General features: G+C 38.6%; 1 protein-coding gene across 33 annotated transcripts in view; it reads right to left on the bottom strand.

Moving 5' to 3' along the window:
• LOC121482302 (ABI family member 3 binding protein) overlaps positions 1–15,942 on the bottom strand; it is a 241,038-nt gene that overhangs the window by 165,500 nt on the left and 59,596 nt on the right. For all 33 annotated transcript variants that reach the window (XM_041740203.1, XM_041740557.1, XM_041740276.1 and 30 more), the window contains exon 2: positions 15,500–15,679. In XM_041740203.1, coding sequence (XP_041596137.1) covers positions 15,500–15,679 — 180 coding nt within the window. The remainder of the gene's footprint in view (positions 1–15,499; positions 15,680–15,942) is intronic.

Below are 15,942 nucleotides of genomic sequence, written 5' to 3'. Positions count from 1 at the left end.
AATATTTGAACTGTAGTCCGTATCCATTCTGAAGCCAAGTTACTACAAAAGGAAAAACTCAAATATTATTGATACATCGCTCCGGGGGGGAGTAGCAATCCAAAAACTCACCGCAAGATACCATCAGGAAGTGACCCTAAAGTAATTAGGCGTTTAAAAGCTAGAACAGGGGATCCCTGGGTGGCTCAGCAGTTTAGCGCCTGCCTTCGGCCCAGGGCATGATCCTGGAGTCCTGGGATCGAGTCCCATGTCCCAGCATGGAGCCTTCTTCTCCCTCCTCCTGTGTCTCTGTCCCTCTCTCTCTATGTCTATCATAAATAAATAAATAAATCTTTAAAAAATAAAATAAATAAAATAAAATAAAATAAAATAAAATAAAATAAAATAAATGCTAGAACAGCAGCAATTGATAGACTCAACCAACTCAGGAACATCACTGATACCCTTTCTGGAAGTTCGTGGTGTCCCTTCTGGAAAAACCCTGATGGGGCATTTTTCTAGAAAATTGGGCAAAGAGCAATGTCTGCTTAGGCATGTGCAAGTTTGTAGTTTTGCAAAGTTTCATGGCAGCCAGAAATCTAAACAGAAGGCAGAGTAGTTGTAAGTTGTGTCAGGAGGACACAAAATTTACTAGTTTAACTATGAACATAAAAGTTTAGTAATTTTTCATAAATCACTTAGATTATTAGCACTTTGCCTTTAGCTGCACAAAAAAATGAAAGTCTAGAGAATCATGAATCACAAACTAATAAAAGTCCTCTGCCTTTAGAGGTTTCTAAGCCCCTGTAGGGTGACCTGGTGGGCTAAGCATGACGTCAAACCTAGCCCAGACTCAGCTCAAGTTTTGTTCATTTCTGGACCTTTAATCCTGAAAACAGTAATTGCACAACAAAAGTTTTCTGAAAAAATGAATGAATCTGTCCCCCCCCCCCCCCGCCTTCATTGCCTGGGGTTAGAGTAAAGATGGAATTTCTTCCATCTTTTCAAGAATAAAGGAAAAAATAATTAGAGGTTTGGGATATAGCAAAAGCAAATCATCTTTTTTTAAAAAAGGTAATAAACTGTAATCACTAAATTATTCTTTGACAAGCCTATCTGTAGAACACCTTTCTTTGAAGTTTTTGTTTATAATGTGTGGTTTGCATGTAAGAATTATCCTTTCACCTGAAAAATTTCAAGCAAAACTGAAAGCAAATCCTACACGGTTCAGGAATTATTTCCATTAACCATTACAAAACTCAGTTGAACACCGAACCCATCCTCACCCTGACGGATGTCCCGCTCTGCCCCAGGCCCAGAGGCTTGGCTGCTCTGAGCCCTTGAGAGCAGCCACAGGCCCTGCCTGCCAAGCAGCCTGGGACGATGCTGGAAAGGGCCGAATGGTACCCCAGAGCAACTGCTACTGCAAACGGGACGAGGAGCAGCCTCCACTGGGGGGATTCTAGAATGTTCAGTGGAAGACTTGTTCTGAAGGGGACTCTCAGGCATGTGTGTTTGCTGTGGGACGTGTTGTTCAGACTTGTTGGAAGTTGATGGCAGTGAGGAGAAGCACCCCTCATCCCCACGCTGCAGTGGACAGAGCATGGTGGGAAGGACCCTGCAGCTGAGGTTATAAGAGAGGATCCAGGGAAGGAGGGGTGCACGGAATGAGGGGGTGGGGGAAGAGGGCTCCTCCTCAGCACAATCCAGGGTACTCCCAGAGGCTCCGCGACAGCCCTGCGCTCCTCACAGCTTTCCTGAAACAGTCTTGTAGGAAAAATGCATCTTTTCCAGAAGGACATTTCAAAGATACATTCCATGGAAGAAGACATTGCTGAAAACTTTTTCTGAGTTTTATTTTAATTTCAGTGACAAGTGGAGAGTCAATGTGTGGAAAACACATGTCAGCCAGTGTCAGCTACGTTCTCTGCAGGCCCAGTCAATGCAAATCATCATCACCATCATCAAAAGATGAAACCCCTATTTTTATAAGCAGAGAGTGAAGTGACATGAAGGACAAAGCATAAAACACTTCCCTTCTCCCACAGTCTCTGCCTCATCAACCTGTCAGGGCACGTAGCAGCTATTTAACATTGCACCGGCAAGTCTGCACCTGCAGACTCTCCTTTCCCCTGCCTGACTGCGTGGAACCTTTTCCCACCAGCAGCAGGAACAAAACCCATTACCTCTGACCTCACCCCCCTCAGGGCTGAAGAGTCAATCTCCCCTTCCCGTGGGCCTGCCATCCCAACCCACCGACTCCACAGGATTGCAGTCTCTGAACTGAGACAGACTGTATAGGTGAATGGGGGGAGGAGAGGGCCTGCACCTGCCCCTCAACCCCACAGATGGATGCATGCGGCCTCGCCAGCCCCTGCAACAACTGCTGGAGCCACGTCCTGCCAGAGGTCACCAAGTCCCTCCTGATGGCAAAGTCAGTAGTAGTCACCAAGTCTGTGTGTGGAGAGGAAGGCCTTGCAGGAGAGGCGGTAGGGGACCAGGCATCCAATCAAACCAGAGGAGGAGCTGGGAGGTCGGACCCAGGAGCCCAGGAACAAGCCCTCAGTACAGACACCTGGTCTCATCTGACCTCATTGAGAAAGCAGCAGCGACAGCAAGGCAGCAAACTTCTAACGCAGGGCCCTTCGGAATGCACTGGTCACACATGCCACGAAATCCGCCTTGCCCTGACCCTACGTCCCCAGTCCCCGCATACCCACCACAGCCGTGATGTACCAGGTTGCTTCTAGTTTCCTGTGGTCTTGGCATCCACCAGTCTGGAGCATCTCAGCCACTGTCCCAAGATAACCCTGCCTTACTTTCCAGCTCTGACCAATTCTCTCCCAGACACTGGAAACAAATATTTAACGAACTATTTCTCTTACCCACTTGCCTCCACATCCAGTCCACATCCTTTTCTAGTTTAGGAGACCTGGTAGACATTAAAATCGTTGACTTTATTGCCTGTGGTTTTTTTCTTGCCTGTGTTTTGTATGTGCACCCCACAGAGAACTGTAGTGTAAGGTGTTGTCTCTGTTGTCTTAGAACTGGTCTAAGGTTTGGCAAGGGCTTGCTTTTGAAGGGGAGGCTGTAACGCGTGCACACACATTTTCCGGTGAGTTCATCACTTCATTATTATCTCTATATGAAGTAGTATAAAAAAAATCAGGACTTCATTTGGGTAGTTTTCTTTCAAATAATAAAAGCTAGGTCACATTAACTATCAGGTAAAAAGCCAAAGCTTTCAAATCAACAGGTTTTTTTTTCCTTTCTTTTTCTTTTTTAAAAAAGATTTTACTTACTCATGAGAAACACAGAGAAAGGGGTAAAGACACAGGGAGAGGGAGAAGCAGGCTCCATGCAGGGAGCCCAATGTGGGACTCGACCCCAGGTCTCTAGGATCACGCCCTGGGCTGAAGGCAGCGCTAAACCACTGAGCCACCCAGGCTGCCCTAAATGCTTTAATTGATGTTACCATGTAGAGGGGAGAGAGAGGATTTTACTTCCATGAATCCCTTGGCCCAGCACATTACAGGTGCTCAACATAACATCATCAGTAGACAGGGTGGTGAGAACTTCTACTCTTGCATTTGTTGAGCAATCTCTACATGCCCAGGCTTCTGAATGGAATTCATCAAAGTCAAACCTGTAGCAAATCTCTTGATTTTGTTCCTCTTTTCTCATTGATGAGTGTCCCGAGTTGCAGGGGGGAGAGGCTAAGCTACCAGCTTGGAGTCAGATGGTGAAAGACTTGGGGTCCATGCCAAGAATTCAAGGCTTTCTCTCAAGTATATATTAAGCATATAATTTTTAACTAAATTGGGACACTTGAAACAAAAGGAAGCAGTATTAATTGTGGCAGGAAAAGAGGTATAAGTTCTAACTGTGCCTAAGAAGTAGGGTAGGGTCACAAGGCATTAACCTAATTGAATAGTTTCTTTTTTTTTTCCTCCCAGAGATTACCACCTTGAACAAAGAGAGAGGTTTTATTTTGTTGACTGGGAGACTCTCCAGCAAACCACCAATCAAACTCTGGGTAGTCAGCCCCTATATCCAAAGATCTATTGACCCTGATTGTGGAGTACATGAGGGAAGGGGAGGCTCAGCTTTGATCACAAGGAATTCACTATTTAGCAAGTCAGTAGGGCACAAATGAAAACAGAACAAAACAAAAATAACAAAAACAGAACAATCCAAAACAGAATATAACCAAATGTTGGCCTTCATGACATAGCACTTCAAGTATGATCCTTAAGTACCAGGTATCCTGTGCTCAGGGAAAGGAAAATGTATAAGGAAGTGGGCCATCAGGAGACCGAGATTTGATTGTATTCCTTAATTGTGAGATGTATTCCTAAAAGTAAAGGAGATTTCTAAGTCTACATATGATCTTGTATATCTGTTCCACATAACTTCCCAATTTATCCTTCTAGCAGCTGTCTTTCCATTTAAGATATCTTCACAGCAAGTCTCTTGCAACAAATCTGGGATAGGGTGTGCTTTTGTTTTGCTCATGGCCAAAGGGTCATAAACCTTGGGTTGGGGAAACTCTTTTAGGTATAATTAGGAATGAATTTTTTTATTTTTATTTTTTTTATTTTTATTTTTTTATCTTTTATTTTATTAGGTTTAATTTTTTTTTTAAAGATTTTATTTATTCATGAGAGACACAGTGAGGTAGAGACACAGGCAGAGGGAGAAGCAGACTCCATGCAGGAAGCCTGATATGGGATTCAATCCCGGGAATTCAGGATCATGCCCAGGGCCGAAGGCAGGCGCTAAACCATGGAGCCACCCAGGAGTCCCAGGAATTAATTTTTTTAAGTTAGATTTCAATCTCAGTGAATTGTGCGATACATCTGAAAAAAAAATTGTCATGCTTTATATTGAAATATTATAAATTCTTTTTATTATATTTCCAAGAAAAGAAACTTGGAGACGGTTTATCTGTTTGGTGAGGTCAGGAAGACCATGAGAACATTATAGTTGAATCCAACAGAAAAATAGAACTTTGAAAAGATGACCATCTCACCATGTTTTGATACAGATAACATCTATTATGAAATTTCTGGTGTCAACTCATGGCAAATTGCTTAAATGATGGCTTCATATTTATTAAGAAATTGATACCCGCTAGGCCAATTTCTTTAAAATTGAAGCTTACTTAAGTCCGGCTAAATTTTGTACCTCGGAAGAAAATCAAGTGATTGTGATTGAGAGATTCCCTTTTTTTTTTTTTTTTTAATGAAAATTTTGGATTAATCTTAAAGATTCAAAGCCAAATACTTCCCAAGTGGGAAAACCATTTCCAGAGAAACAACTAAGTAGGAATTAGATGACATTCTGAAAATAGTTCTAAACAAAAGAGAGTCTAACAAAATTCTAAACAAAATCCATCTTAAATATGACCCACCAGTTTTAGACTTTTTGGGCCTTTTCCTTGCCTTTCTGCCATTCATTCATTCATTCCCTTTTTACCTGCCAGTGATGACACTGGCAGGTAAAAAGGGAAAGCCTCTAGGGTTCTTAACTCCTAGGGGTTTTCTATCTGGATGGAACATGGGAGCAGACAAGATACCCAAAAATAAAAATAAATAGCCATTTATTAAGAATGATAGTAAAAGAAAATACTTAGCCTCTAGGATATACATAGGAAGGGACATAAATGTTGACTGCCATGGCCAGAAATGGCTTAGCAGGGAACAGAGAAGGTAGGACTTAACAGATGGGGAGCTCATTACAAATAGAGATAGTGATGGTGGTGGAACAGGTTGGGGAGAACAAGTTTTAAGGACACAGCAGGTGCTTTATGTACTTTAACTCATTTAAATCATTTAACTTAATTCATTAGGTAGCCAATGGCTCCTTCTAGAACATATGGCTTTTTTTCCCCTATTTGTTTGAAAGTCATTATAGAAGCAACACATGAGGGGCTATGGACGATCTACTATAGAAGAACAAATAAAGTTCTCAAAGTTGTAGAGGAAGTAGAGTGTTTCAGAGCTCAGTTTCTAGAGCCAGACTCCCTGGGTTCAAACCTTGGACCTGTCATTTACTAGCTGAGTAAGTAAGTTTAGAAAGTTTGCTTAAAACTCAGAGATTCACTTCCTTATGTGTAAAAGTGAACTAATAAACTGACCACCCCTGCATAATCAGCATCCCAATGTGCATTTGAGGACTGCCTTGAAATCATTGCTGGCTGCTACTTTGCTGTCTCCCCTCATACCCTCTCGTTTAAAATCATTAATCCTTAAGTACCTGCCAAGAAAGAGAGGGACTGAGCTGGCTGTAATAACTGGCTCTATCTTTTCCTGCCATTAGCTTATCCTGCTCCTCTTTCACTATTTGTCAACTTAATTAATTCCCTCTATAATTCCTTCAGTTATTTTCAACCTTTCTTTTCAGGTATTTTTCTTCAGTGAATCCACCACCACTTTCCTTGTGACACTTAGAATAAAAGTTTATGACAAGGGAGTCAAGAATACACAATAGGGAAGGGACAGTTTCTTCAACAAGTGGTGTTGGGAAAACTGGGTTTTTGGATATGGGATAGCCACATCCAAAAGGATGAAATTTGATCACTATCTCACAAAAATTAGCTCAAATGGATTAAATATTTGAACATGAGCCCTGAAACCATAAAACTAGCAGTAAAGATAGGCAGTAAACTCTGACATTTGGCAACAATTTTTTGGATTTGATGTCAAAAGCAAAGACAAAAACAAAAATAAACAGATGGACTACCTCAAACTAAAAAGCTTCTGTACAGCGGAGGAAACCATCAACAAAATTAAAGGACAAGCTACTAAATGAGAGAAATATTTTTAAGTCATGTATCTGATAAGGGGTTAATAACCAAAATATATAAATAACTCAGCAGCAAAAACAGACAATCCATTTAAAAATGGATAGAAGACTTGAATAGATATTTTTCAAAAAAAGACATACAGAAGGCCAAGAGACACATGAATAGATGTTAAGTATCACCAGTCATCGGGGGAATGAAATTCCATACTATAATGAGAAATCACCTCACAACAGTCAGGATGGCTAGCATCAAAAAGGCAAGAAATAAGTGTTGGTGAGGATGCGGAGAAAAAAGAACCCTTATGCACTGTTGGCAAGAATGTAATCGATGCAGTTGCTGTGCAAAATAGGATGGAGATTCCTCAAACATTAAAAATAGAGCTACCATGTGACCCAACAATTCCACTTCTCGGTATTTATCTGAAGAAAATGAAAACACTAACTCAAAAAGATATATGCATCCCCATGCTCACTGCAGCATTATTTACAATAGCCAAAACACGGCAACAATCTAAATGTGCATCAGTGAATGGAAACACACCTTCTCTCATAAGAATATTATTCAGCCATAAAAAAGGAATGAAATTTTGCCATTTGCAGCAACCTGGATGGACCTTGAAGGCATTATGCAAAGTGAAGTAAGTAACACAGGAAAAACAAATACTAAATGGTATCATTTATATGTTTAGATATATCTAAAGCAAACAAAAACAAAACCAAGCTCATAGATTTAGAGAACGGATTGGTGGCTGCTGGGGGGACCAAGGGAGACCAAATGAGTAAAAGGGATCAAAAGATACAATAAACTTCCAGTTGTAAGTCATGGGAATATAACGTACAGCATGGTGACTATAGTTAACAATGTACTGCATATTTCAAAGTTGTTGAGAGAGACCTTAAAAATTCTAAGGAAAAAAATATTTTTGTAACTGTATGACAGCTATTAACTAGACTTATTGTGATAATTTCTCACTATATAAAACACCAAATCACTGTTTTACACCTGAACCTAATACATCAATTATACCTAAATTTTTAAAAAATCACAAACGTATAGGGGAGTATTCATAATCTACAGGAATACAAGTAGTATCTTAACCATACTATATATATTGTTCTGGATCATTATGACTAACTTTATTCAAATTTTTATAATCGATTTTCCCCTGTTAAATAAAAGACAGTGAGAAATTTCAGAATAAAAAACTGATGATTAAATTTTGATCTGAGGGTAGCCAGGTGGCTCAGCGGTTTAGCGCCGCCTGCAGCCCAGGGCCTGACCCTGGAGACCCGGGATGGAGTCCCATGTTGGGCTCCCTGCATGGAGCCTGCTTCTCCCTCTGCCTATGTGTCTGCCTCTCTTTCTGTGTCTCTCATGAATAAATAAAATCTTAAAAATTTTGATCTGAACTTGCTGAGATAAAATTACCCTCAGTCTAGTAACTGCTTGAGTGTCATGCTTTTATTTTGACCTATATTGAGTAGGTCAAAATGTTTACTACGCTCTTGCTAAAAATTGCTTCACTAGAGTAAGAGAGTGGAAAAGTAAAATTCAGTGATGACAAATCCCTTCAGTTGTATCTTTTCAGGATCATCCCATTCTGCTTTCAAGGCCACAGCTATGGAATTCCAGGAGTCACGCTAAGGCTCTATTCAGCAGAGGGCACCAAATGGGAAATTCCCTTAATTATTAAAAGGTGATCATGACTACAGGCAAGAGGTGAGTGCACCAAAGGTGCTGTGTCATAGTCTTAACATTTTCTGCTTCTTTAGTTTCTTAATCTGTTTTGGGAGTTGTCTCTTCTAAGACAACATTTGTAAGGTATGACAAAGCGAGGAGTTTGGTTACTTTTTTTAGTTACTGACAGCTTTGCTAAAGCAATATACTTCTATAATTTTCCTAACTGCCCCCAACCCCACCAATAAAACAAAACAGAAAACAAAACCACAGGACTACCACTTAGACCAAGGTTTTCAACCTAGCACTAAGTCTGAGCAGACCAAACTTCAGTGGTGATTGAGCCCAGTTACTATTAGCAATTGAGACAAAGCTCAGGAAGGTTAAAATTATCCAAGACCATTTGGCATGTTAAGAAAGCAACTGACAAAATTTATAAAGCCCACTGCTCTGTACTAGGGTTTATATTAGCTGCCTTGTGTAATTTATTCATAATCTTCACAACACCACTGAAAGATTATTCTGTATTTTATATTAAAAAAATGAAACAGAGAAGTTATATGACTTACCCAGAACTACTCCACCGTAGATTGTTGTATTGAATTTTTTTTTTTTTTTGAAATTCTCTGTTTAACTATTTTTATTTATTTTTTTTTTATTTTTTTTTATTTTTTTTTATTAACTTTTATTGGTGTTTAATTTACCAACATACAGAAAAACACCCAGTGCTCATCCCGTCAAGTGTCCACCTCAGTGCCCGTCACCCATTCCCCTCCAACACCCGCCCTCCTCCCCTTCCACCACCCCTAGTTCGTTTCCCCGAGTTAGGAGTCTTTATGTTCTGTCTCCCTTCCTGATATTTCCCAACATTTCTTTTCCCTTCCTTTATATTCCCTTTCACTATTATTCATATTCCCCAAATGAATGAGAACATACACTGTTTGTCCTTCTCCGATTGACTTATTTCACTCAGCATAATACCCTCCAGTTCCATCCACGTTGAAGCAAATGGTGGGTATTTGTCGTTTCTAATTGCTGAGTAATATCCCATTGTATACATAAACCACATCTTCTTTATCCATTCATCTTTCGATGGACACCGAGGCTCCTTCCACAGTTTGGCTATTGTGGCCATTGCTGATAGAAACATCGGGGTGCAGGTGTCCCGACGTTTCATTGCATCTGAATCTTTGGGGTAAATCCCCAACAGTGCAATTGCTGGGTCGTAGGGCAGGTCTATTTTTAACTCTTTGAGGAACCTCCACACAGTTTTCCAGAGTGGCTGCACCAGTTCACATTCCCACCAACAGTGTAAGAGGGTTCCCTTTTCTCCGCATCCTCTCCAACATTTGTTGTTTCCTGCCTTGTTAATTTTCCCCATTCTCACTGGTGTGAGGTGGTATCTCATTGTGGTTTTGATTTGTATTTCCCTGATGGCAAGTGATGCAGAGCATTTTCTCATGTGCATGTTGGCCATGTCCATGTCTTCCTCTGTGAGGTTTCTCTTCATGTCTTTTGCCCATTTCATGATTGGATTGTTTGTTTCTTTGGTGTTGAGTTTAATAAGTTCTTTATAGATTTTGGAAACTAGCCCTTTATCTGATATGTCATTTACAAATATCTTCTCCCATTCTGTAGGTTGTCTTTTAGTTTTGTTGACTGTATCCTTTGCTGTGCAAAAGCTTCTTATCTTGATGAAGTCCCAATAGTTCATTTTTGCTTTTGTTTCTTTTGCCTTCGTGGATGTATCTTGCAAGAAGTTACTGTGGCCGAGTTCAAAAAGGGTGTTGCCTGTGTTCTCCTCTAGGATTTTGATGGAATCTTGTCTCACATTTAGATCTCTCATCCATTTTGAGTTTATCTTTGTGTATTTGAGTTTATCTTTGTGTATGTTGTATTGAATTTGAACCCAGATCCGTTTGGCTCAAAAGTACATATATGCTGTTTCCCCACATCATGCTGCTTCTCTGGGTGGAGGTGGATCTGTCCTAGAATGCATGTCAACATTCTAGGCCAGGCTCCATCCAGTGTAGACCATATACCGAGCAGTTAGTACTGTTAGTACTTTCCTAGCAAGCTCAGAAATCACTCTTCAGGGCTAGCAGCAAGATGGCAACTGGGGAGAGCAGCTGAGGGGCCCCTGGCTACAGGTGAGAAGTCCGCCCTATAAGCGCAGTGAGTATAAGGATTAGCAGTTGTGACTAACAGGACAAGAAATTTGTCCTCTTAAATCCCTTTGGGTGCTAACACCTCGTTAGAAGACTAATGCTTTAGTCAGAATCCATGGTAGTGATGACTATATGATTTATTTTGAATTCAAGCTTTTCTTGCAGTAAGGATACTAAAATAACTCCTTACCTTGCACTACATAATTGGTGGACTACAACTCTTTCCCTCCCAGGTGATACCGATTAAAGTAGCTTTAGCAGTCAAGTGAACATCATAAAGTGTGAGTCGATAAAGATTCAAAGTCAAAAAAATCTCGTTTTACTGGATATTTACTTGGATATTTGCAAAATTACTAGCAGCTGAACTTAAAAATGACAAAGCAATGCCTGAATGAGTAAACCAGAAATGAGAACATTCATGGTATGGGTTTTAAAAAGAGGATACAGGATCCTAGATCTACTAAATATGAATCATGTTTTATCACATCATTGCAAGGCTCTCATGGTTGTTAATGGCTATTCATAGTCACCTAGGATAATACTTTTTTTTTTACTGCTCCAATTAATCTAAAATCTTAGAAGATTTTGCTGAAATAAATTTTTTTTACAGAAGTTCTATACAAATCATATTTTTCAAAATAGCAAAAGGGAATATTTTATTATTTAGTTTTACATATAAGACCAGTATGTAAGTTTTGAAAATGCCTCTTTCAACAATAGATAAACCAGTATTAAAATATAGAAATATTTATAACAGATTATTCTGTATGAGGGTTTTAGTCCACTGGTCACTAAATGCTAACTTATTTCTGAAAGATCCACAGCTTCTCATCTCAACAGTAGAATCTTTGAAACACATCAAACAAGTGAAGTGTGTGTCCAATTGTGGCACTTAATAGTGTCTGGAAGATGAAAATGAGTTACTCCATTTGGGTCTAGTTCAGTGCAACTGAAAACTATTAGTTTACTAAAACTTCTTATTACAGAAAAGAGTAAAAGGAGAGGCTGTAAGTGATGCTCTTTTCACAAAGGAATGATTCTTTGTTATTGTAGAGCTGCTTGCACTCAAGGGATTTCAACTCATCACTTGGTAATCATGAATTCACAATGCACCCACAGCACATCTGTGAAAAATAGACTTTATTGCTGTTACAGATGAACAGAGTTGAGAATAATCATACAGTCAACTGGTGGCAGAAAGAATAGAGACACAAATTTCAGGTGTGTATAGTTTGTGGCAGGCAGAAAAATGGTCCCTCCAAGACTACCCAAATCCTAATTCCCAGGACCCGTTAATATGTTCGGTACATGACAAAGAGAATTAAGATTACAGATATAAATAAGGTTGCTAATTAGTTGACTTAAAACAGGGAGAACAACCTGGATTATCCAGCTGGCCTCAATATAATCACGAGGATCTTTCAAAGTAGAAGAGGGCAGCAGAAGATGAATTCAAAGACATGTGGAATGAGAAACACTTGACTCACTATTGTTGGCTTGAAGGTGGAAGGGGAATGTGGCAGTCTCTAGAAGCTGCAGAAATCAAGGAAACAGATTTTTCCCTCAGAGCCTCCAGGAGAGAACCCACACTTTGATTTTAGCCCAGAGAGAGCCAGGCTGGGCTTCTGACATACAGAACTGTAAGATAATAAATGTGTGATCTTTTTTTTTTTTATAATAAATGTGTGATGTCTTAAGCCACCAAATCCGTGGTAATTTGTTATAGCAGCAACCAAAAACTAACCAGATAGGAGTTTAGGACTGTTTAATACAAAACAGTCATTAAGAGAGACTGCAAATAATAAACTGAAGCAACCAAAGAATCACATTTAATTTGGAAACGTAAGTCCATTTTGAAGTAATAAAAGTAGAAGCACACAGATTCTTTGGCATAAAGAAAGATGGAAAGGAAAAATGTGAAAGGAATTTTTTTTTCCGCTTCCAGTAGAATACTAGAAGAGAAAGGAAATTATAAAAAGAACACATTTATCTGAAGGATGAGGTAAGAATTTTTAAAAGGCTACTTGGAATAGCCTTCCAGGAGAAGTTTTGGAATCTTTGTCCCTAGAGATCTTTAAGATACACAGTGATATATTTTACCTACCCTGGATGGCTAAGATATATTCTTGCCTGATGACAAGGGCTCAGACCAATCTCTCCTGGCCTCCTCCAAACTAAATATTTGACACAGATTTGAGTTTATTCAATTCAGTGCCACAATTATTTACTGCCTATCTACTCAATGTAAATCATTCTGCTATGAATAACCAAAGAATAACATAAACCCTGACTTCAAGAAATTCACAGTTTAATAGTAAACCAAGGTAAACAGCCAACCCTATGCACGCTAGACAATGAGAAGACTCATAAGGGTTGGATAAATAATATATTGATTAAACCTCATTAAATATATAAAAGTCAATACACTCTTATTGATCATAAAACACTATTATAGGTTATCACTGGAGATTATCAGAACACCAATATATTACAATGAGAAGTTATCCTGTCCTTCCCAAAACTCTGTAAGGAAAATTTTTAAAAAATAAATTCTTTATTGTAGAATTTCAGCTAAAAAGAAACACAGAAAGAATGACAGATTATATCCAGAATGTATCTAGAAGTAAAATTGCCATAATAATGGATCTGGGCAATACTTTTCCCATTTATTGCTGATTAAGTGAAAATTTGATGGCAAATTTTATAGTGGAGGGATGAGTGTGAGACCACCTAAACACACCGAACAGCCTTAACATCAAAAAGTATGACACCAGCCATTTATGTGCTTCTTTTTGAGTTGTTAGGAAATACACAATGCCATCTATAAAGTCTTCTTTCTCCCAAGAAGCTGAATCCAAATTTAACACAGCTTCCAAATCTATTTTTTTTTCCATGGGAAAAAATACAAGACAGACGGACCAGTCAAAAATTACAGAATGGAAGCAACTAGTTAAATGCAAATGTAGACCAGGATGTATAAGCCAAGAACTTGAGACAATCAGTGACATTTAAAAAGGGAGGAGAGAGAGGATTGTTATAGGATAAAAGTTACTTAAGAGACATAACAACCAAATGTAACATGTAGACTTTGTTTGGATCCTGATTCAAAAAAGAACTCCAAGAAGGCATTTTTAAGATCATCAGAGGAATTTAAATATGGACTTGGTACTAAATGATATCATACAATTATTATTATAATATGATAAAGGCATGACATTACTCAAAAATATTTATCATACTGAAGGGTTCACAGATTTAAAAATATGATAACCAGTTATGCTTTAAAAATCCCCTAATAAAAAAAATAAAAATAAATTTTAAAAATCCCCTAATAAAAAAATTGTACATGTGAAGAGTACATAGAACAGGATCAGCAAAACTGTGATATATATTCAAGTTGTATGATGAAACAGGAGGGTCATTGTAATATTTTCTCTCCTTAAATGTTTGAACTTTCCTTAATAAAAAAAAAAAGTTTAAAGGACAGCAACAGTAAATAAATAAACATGTACTGAATCCATTTGATTATCCCTCACCATTCAGCTACTGATAGCTTGGTCCATTTATATTAGAAATTTTCTTTACTTTTTTGTACATATTTTTTACTAGCAATCTGATTTCATCTTTCACCTCTTAGGGAAAGGAAGTTTACAGTTGACCAAATAATCTAAATAACCAAGGGGAAAACTATCCTAAATAAAATACTACTTCTAATGCTCAATAAAGGAGCAATAGGCCTGTTGGTGCGTGGGGCAAGTATGCAGCGTCCAAGTACTTTTTGTAGTCAAGAGTGAATGTGGTGGGGGAATATTTGCAAAATTTCAAATTCTTTTCAGTTTATATGGTCAGGGTTAGTATTATAACATTTGTCAAAAGTGCTTAATTATCACATTTTTTGGCAACAAACTATGTGTTTGCTTTAACACAATTATCTTAGGTAAAATCCAGTCTAGACATATATAATTAATAATGTCACTCCCCTGTCTGATTTTAAAGTATAACAGACCTCTCTTTGAGGAACAAGGGGCTGCAGGGAAAAATATATTTATCTTCAATGTTCCCTGCATATATGCATGAATGCCAGATCTGATCTACGATAGTTCATGTGACAGGGTTAAACATGGGAACCTCATGGCAAGGCCCTTTAACAATAATCCTAGCAATGGAGCAAAATACAAATCTCCTCTGAGACTGTTCAGAAAGTTTTGAAGGCATTCATAATACATGATTCCCCTTTAAAAAAAAGTTATGCTTTTAAAAAAAAGGTTTTATTTGCAAATAATTTTTCTGAATGAGGCTTAAAGATGCAAACTACATTGCTAATGGGACTAAAACATTTTCAAAAATATGTAAAATTTTATGATACCTGTAAAAGCTCTTAATCTTTTTTAATCTTTTTAAATTAAAAAAAATTAAATTTTCTTCTCTTTCTTCTCTTTTTTAAAGGCAGCTTCTCATGAAGAGATGCCCAGAAAGCTATAGCTGTTATTTTACCCCAGAAGAGTGTAAAGACAAAACAGGGAGAAACATTAACCCAAATAAACAGGCTGTTACAGAGATCTAAACCAGGCGTTTGGGCCTATTTATTGCCTTGTGCAATTTAAGTTCTATGGTCAGGGATTGTGGGTATAGTGGCAATGAAGGTGAGTATTTCTGCAGCACACAAAGAGTTCACATTCTGTATTTTTTCATGTAAGGACCCATGCTCTATAGGCCACAACAATTATGTAGATGGTTTGTAATTTTGGCATTTGGTTTGGCTGAGATGTAGAAGATGTAGAAGAAAGGGTGCTTGCCTTCATGATTTACAGTCCGTGTGGCACCCATTACCTCTTTTCTTCCCGTGCCCGAAACCCAAACCTCTTACCGACCACAGCCTCTGTGAATTTGCCTTCTGCTGGAAGAGGGAAGTACTGATTTGGTGACAAGTTGCTACCATATCCTAGGAGAAAACCTTCTAGTTTTACATTTGGATTTGGACGTAGGAACTTCAAGAGGATGGAGTCACTCGTGGTATTGATGTGGACTTTCAGGCTTGGCCTTTTACCTAAAGATGGGAACAAAAAATGCAGGGCTGTTATTTTGCCACTTTAGCATCCCAGGGCAAATTTGAAGCGAAGGTTAGTTGCCAGAGGTATTGTTACTAGAAGGCATGCTACCTGCTTAGCTACTCGATTTTCCAGCACATACACCCAAACAGCTAAAACACGGGTAATTTTGAGATCCAAAAATCCAAAGTAAGTAACATAGATCAAATAAAGCTATCTAAATTAAATAATATAGACTAAAGCAGTCTAGAACACAAAAGTA

The sequence above is a fragment of the Vulpes lagopus genome, chromosome 1 (genome assembly GCF_018345385.1).
Source record: "Vulpes lagopus strain Blue_001 chromosome 1, ASM1834538v1, whole genome shotgun sequence".
Classification (NCBI taxonomy): domain Eukaryota; kingdom Metazoa; phylum Chordata; class Mammalia; order Carnivora; family Canidae; genus Vulpes; species Vulpes lagopus.
This window is presented reverse-complemented; position numbering and strand designations above follow the sequence as displayed.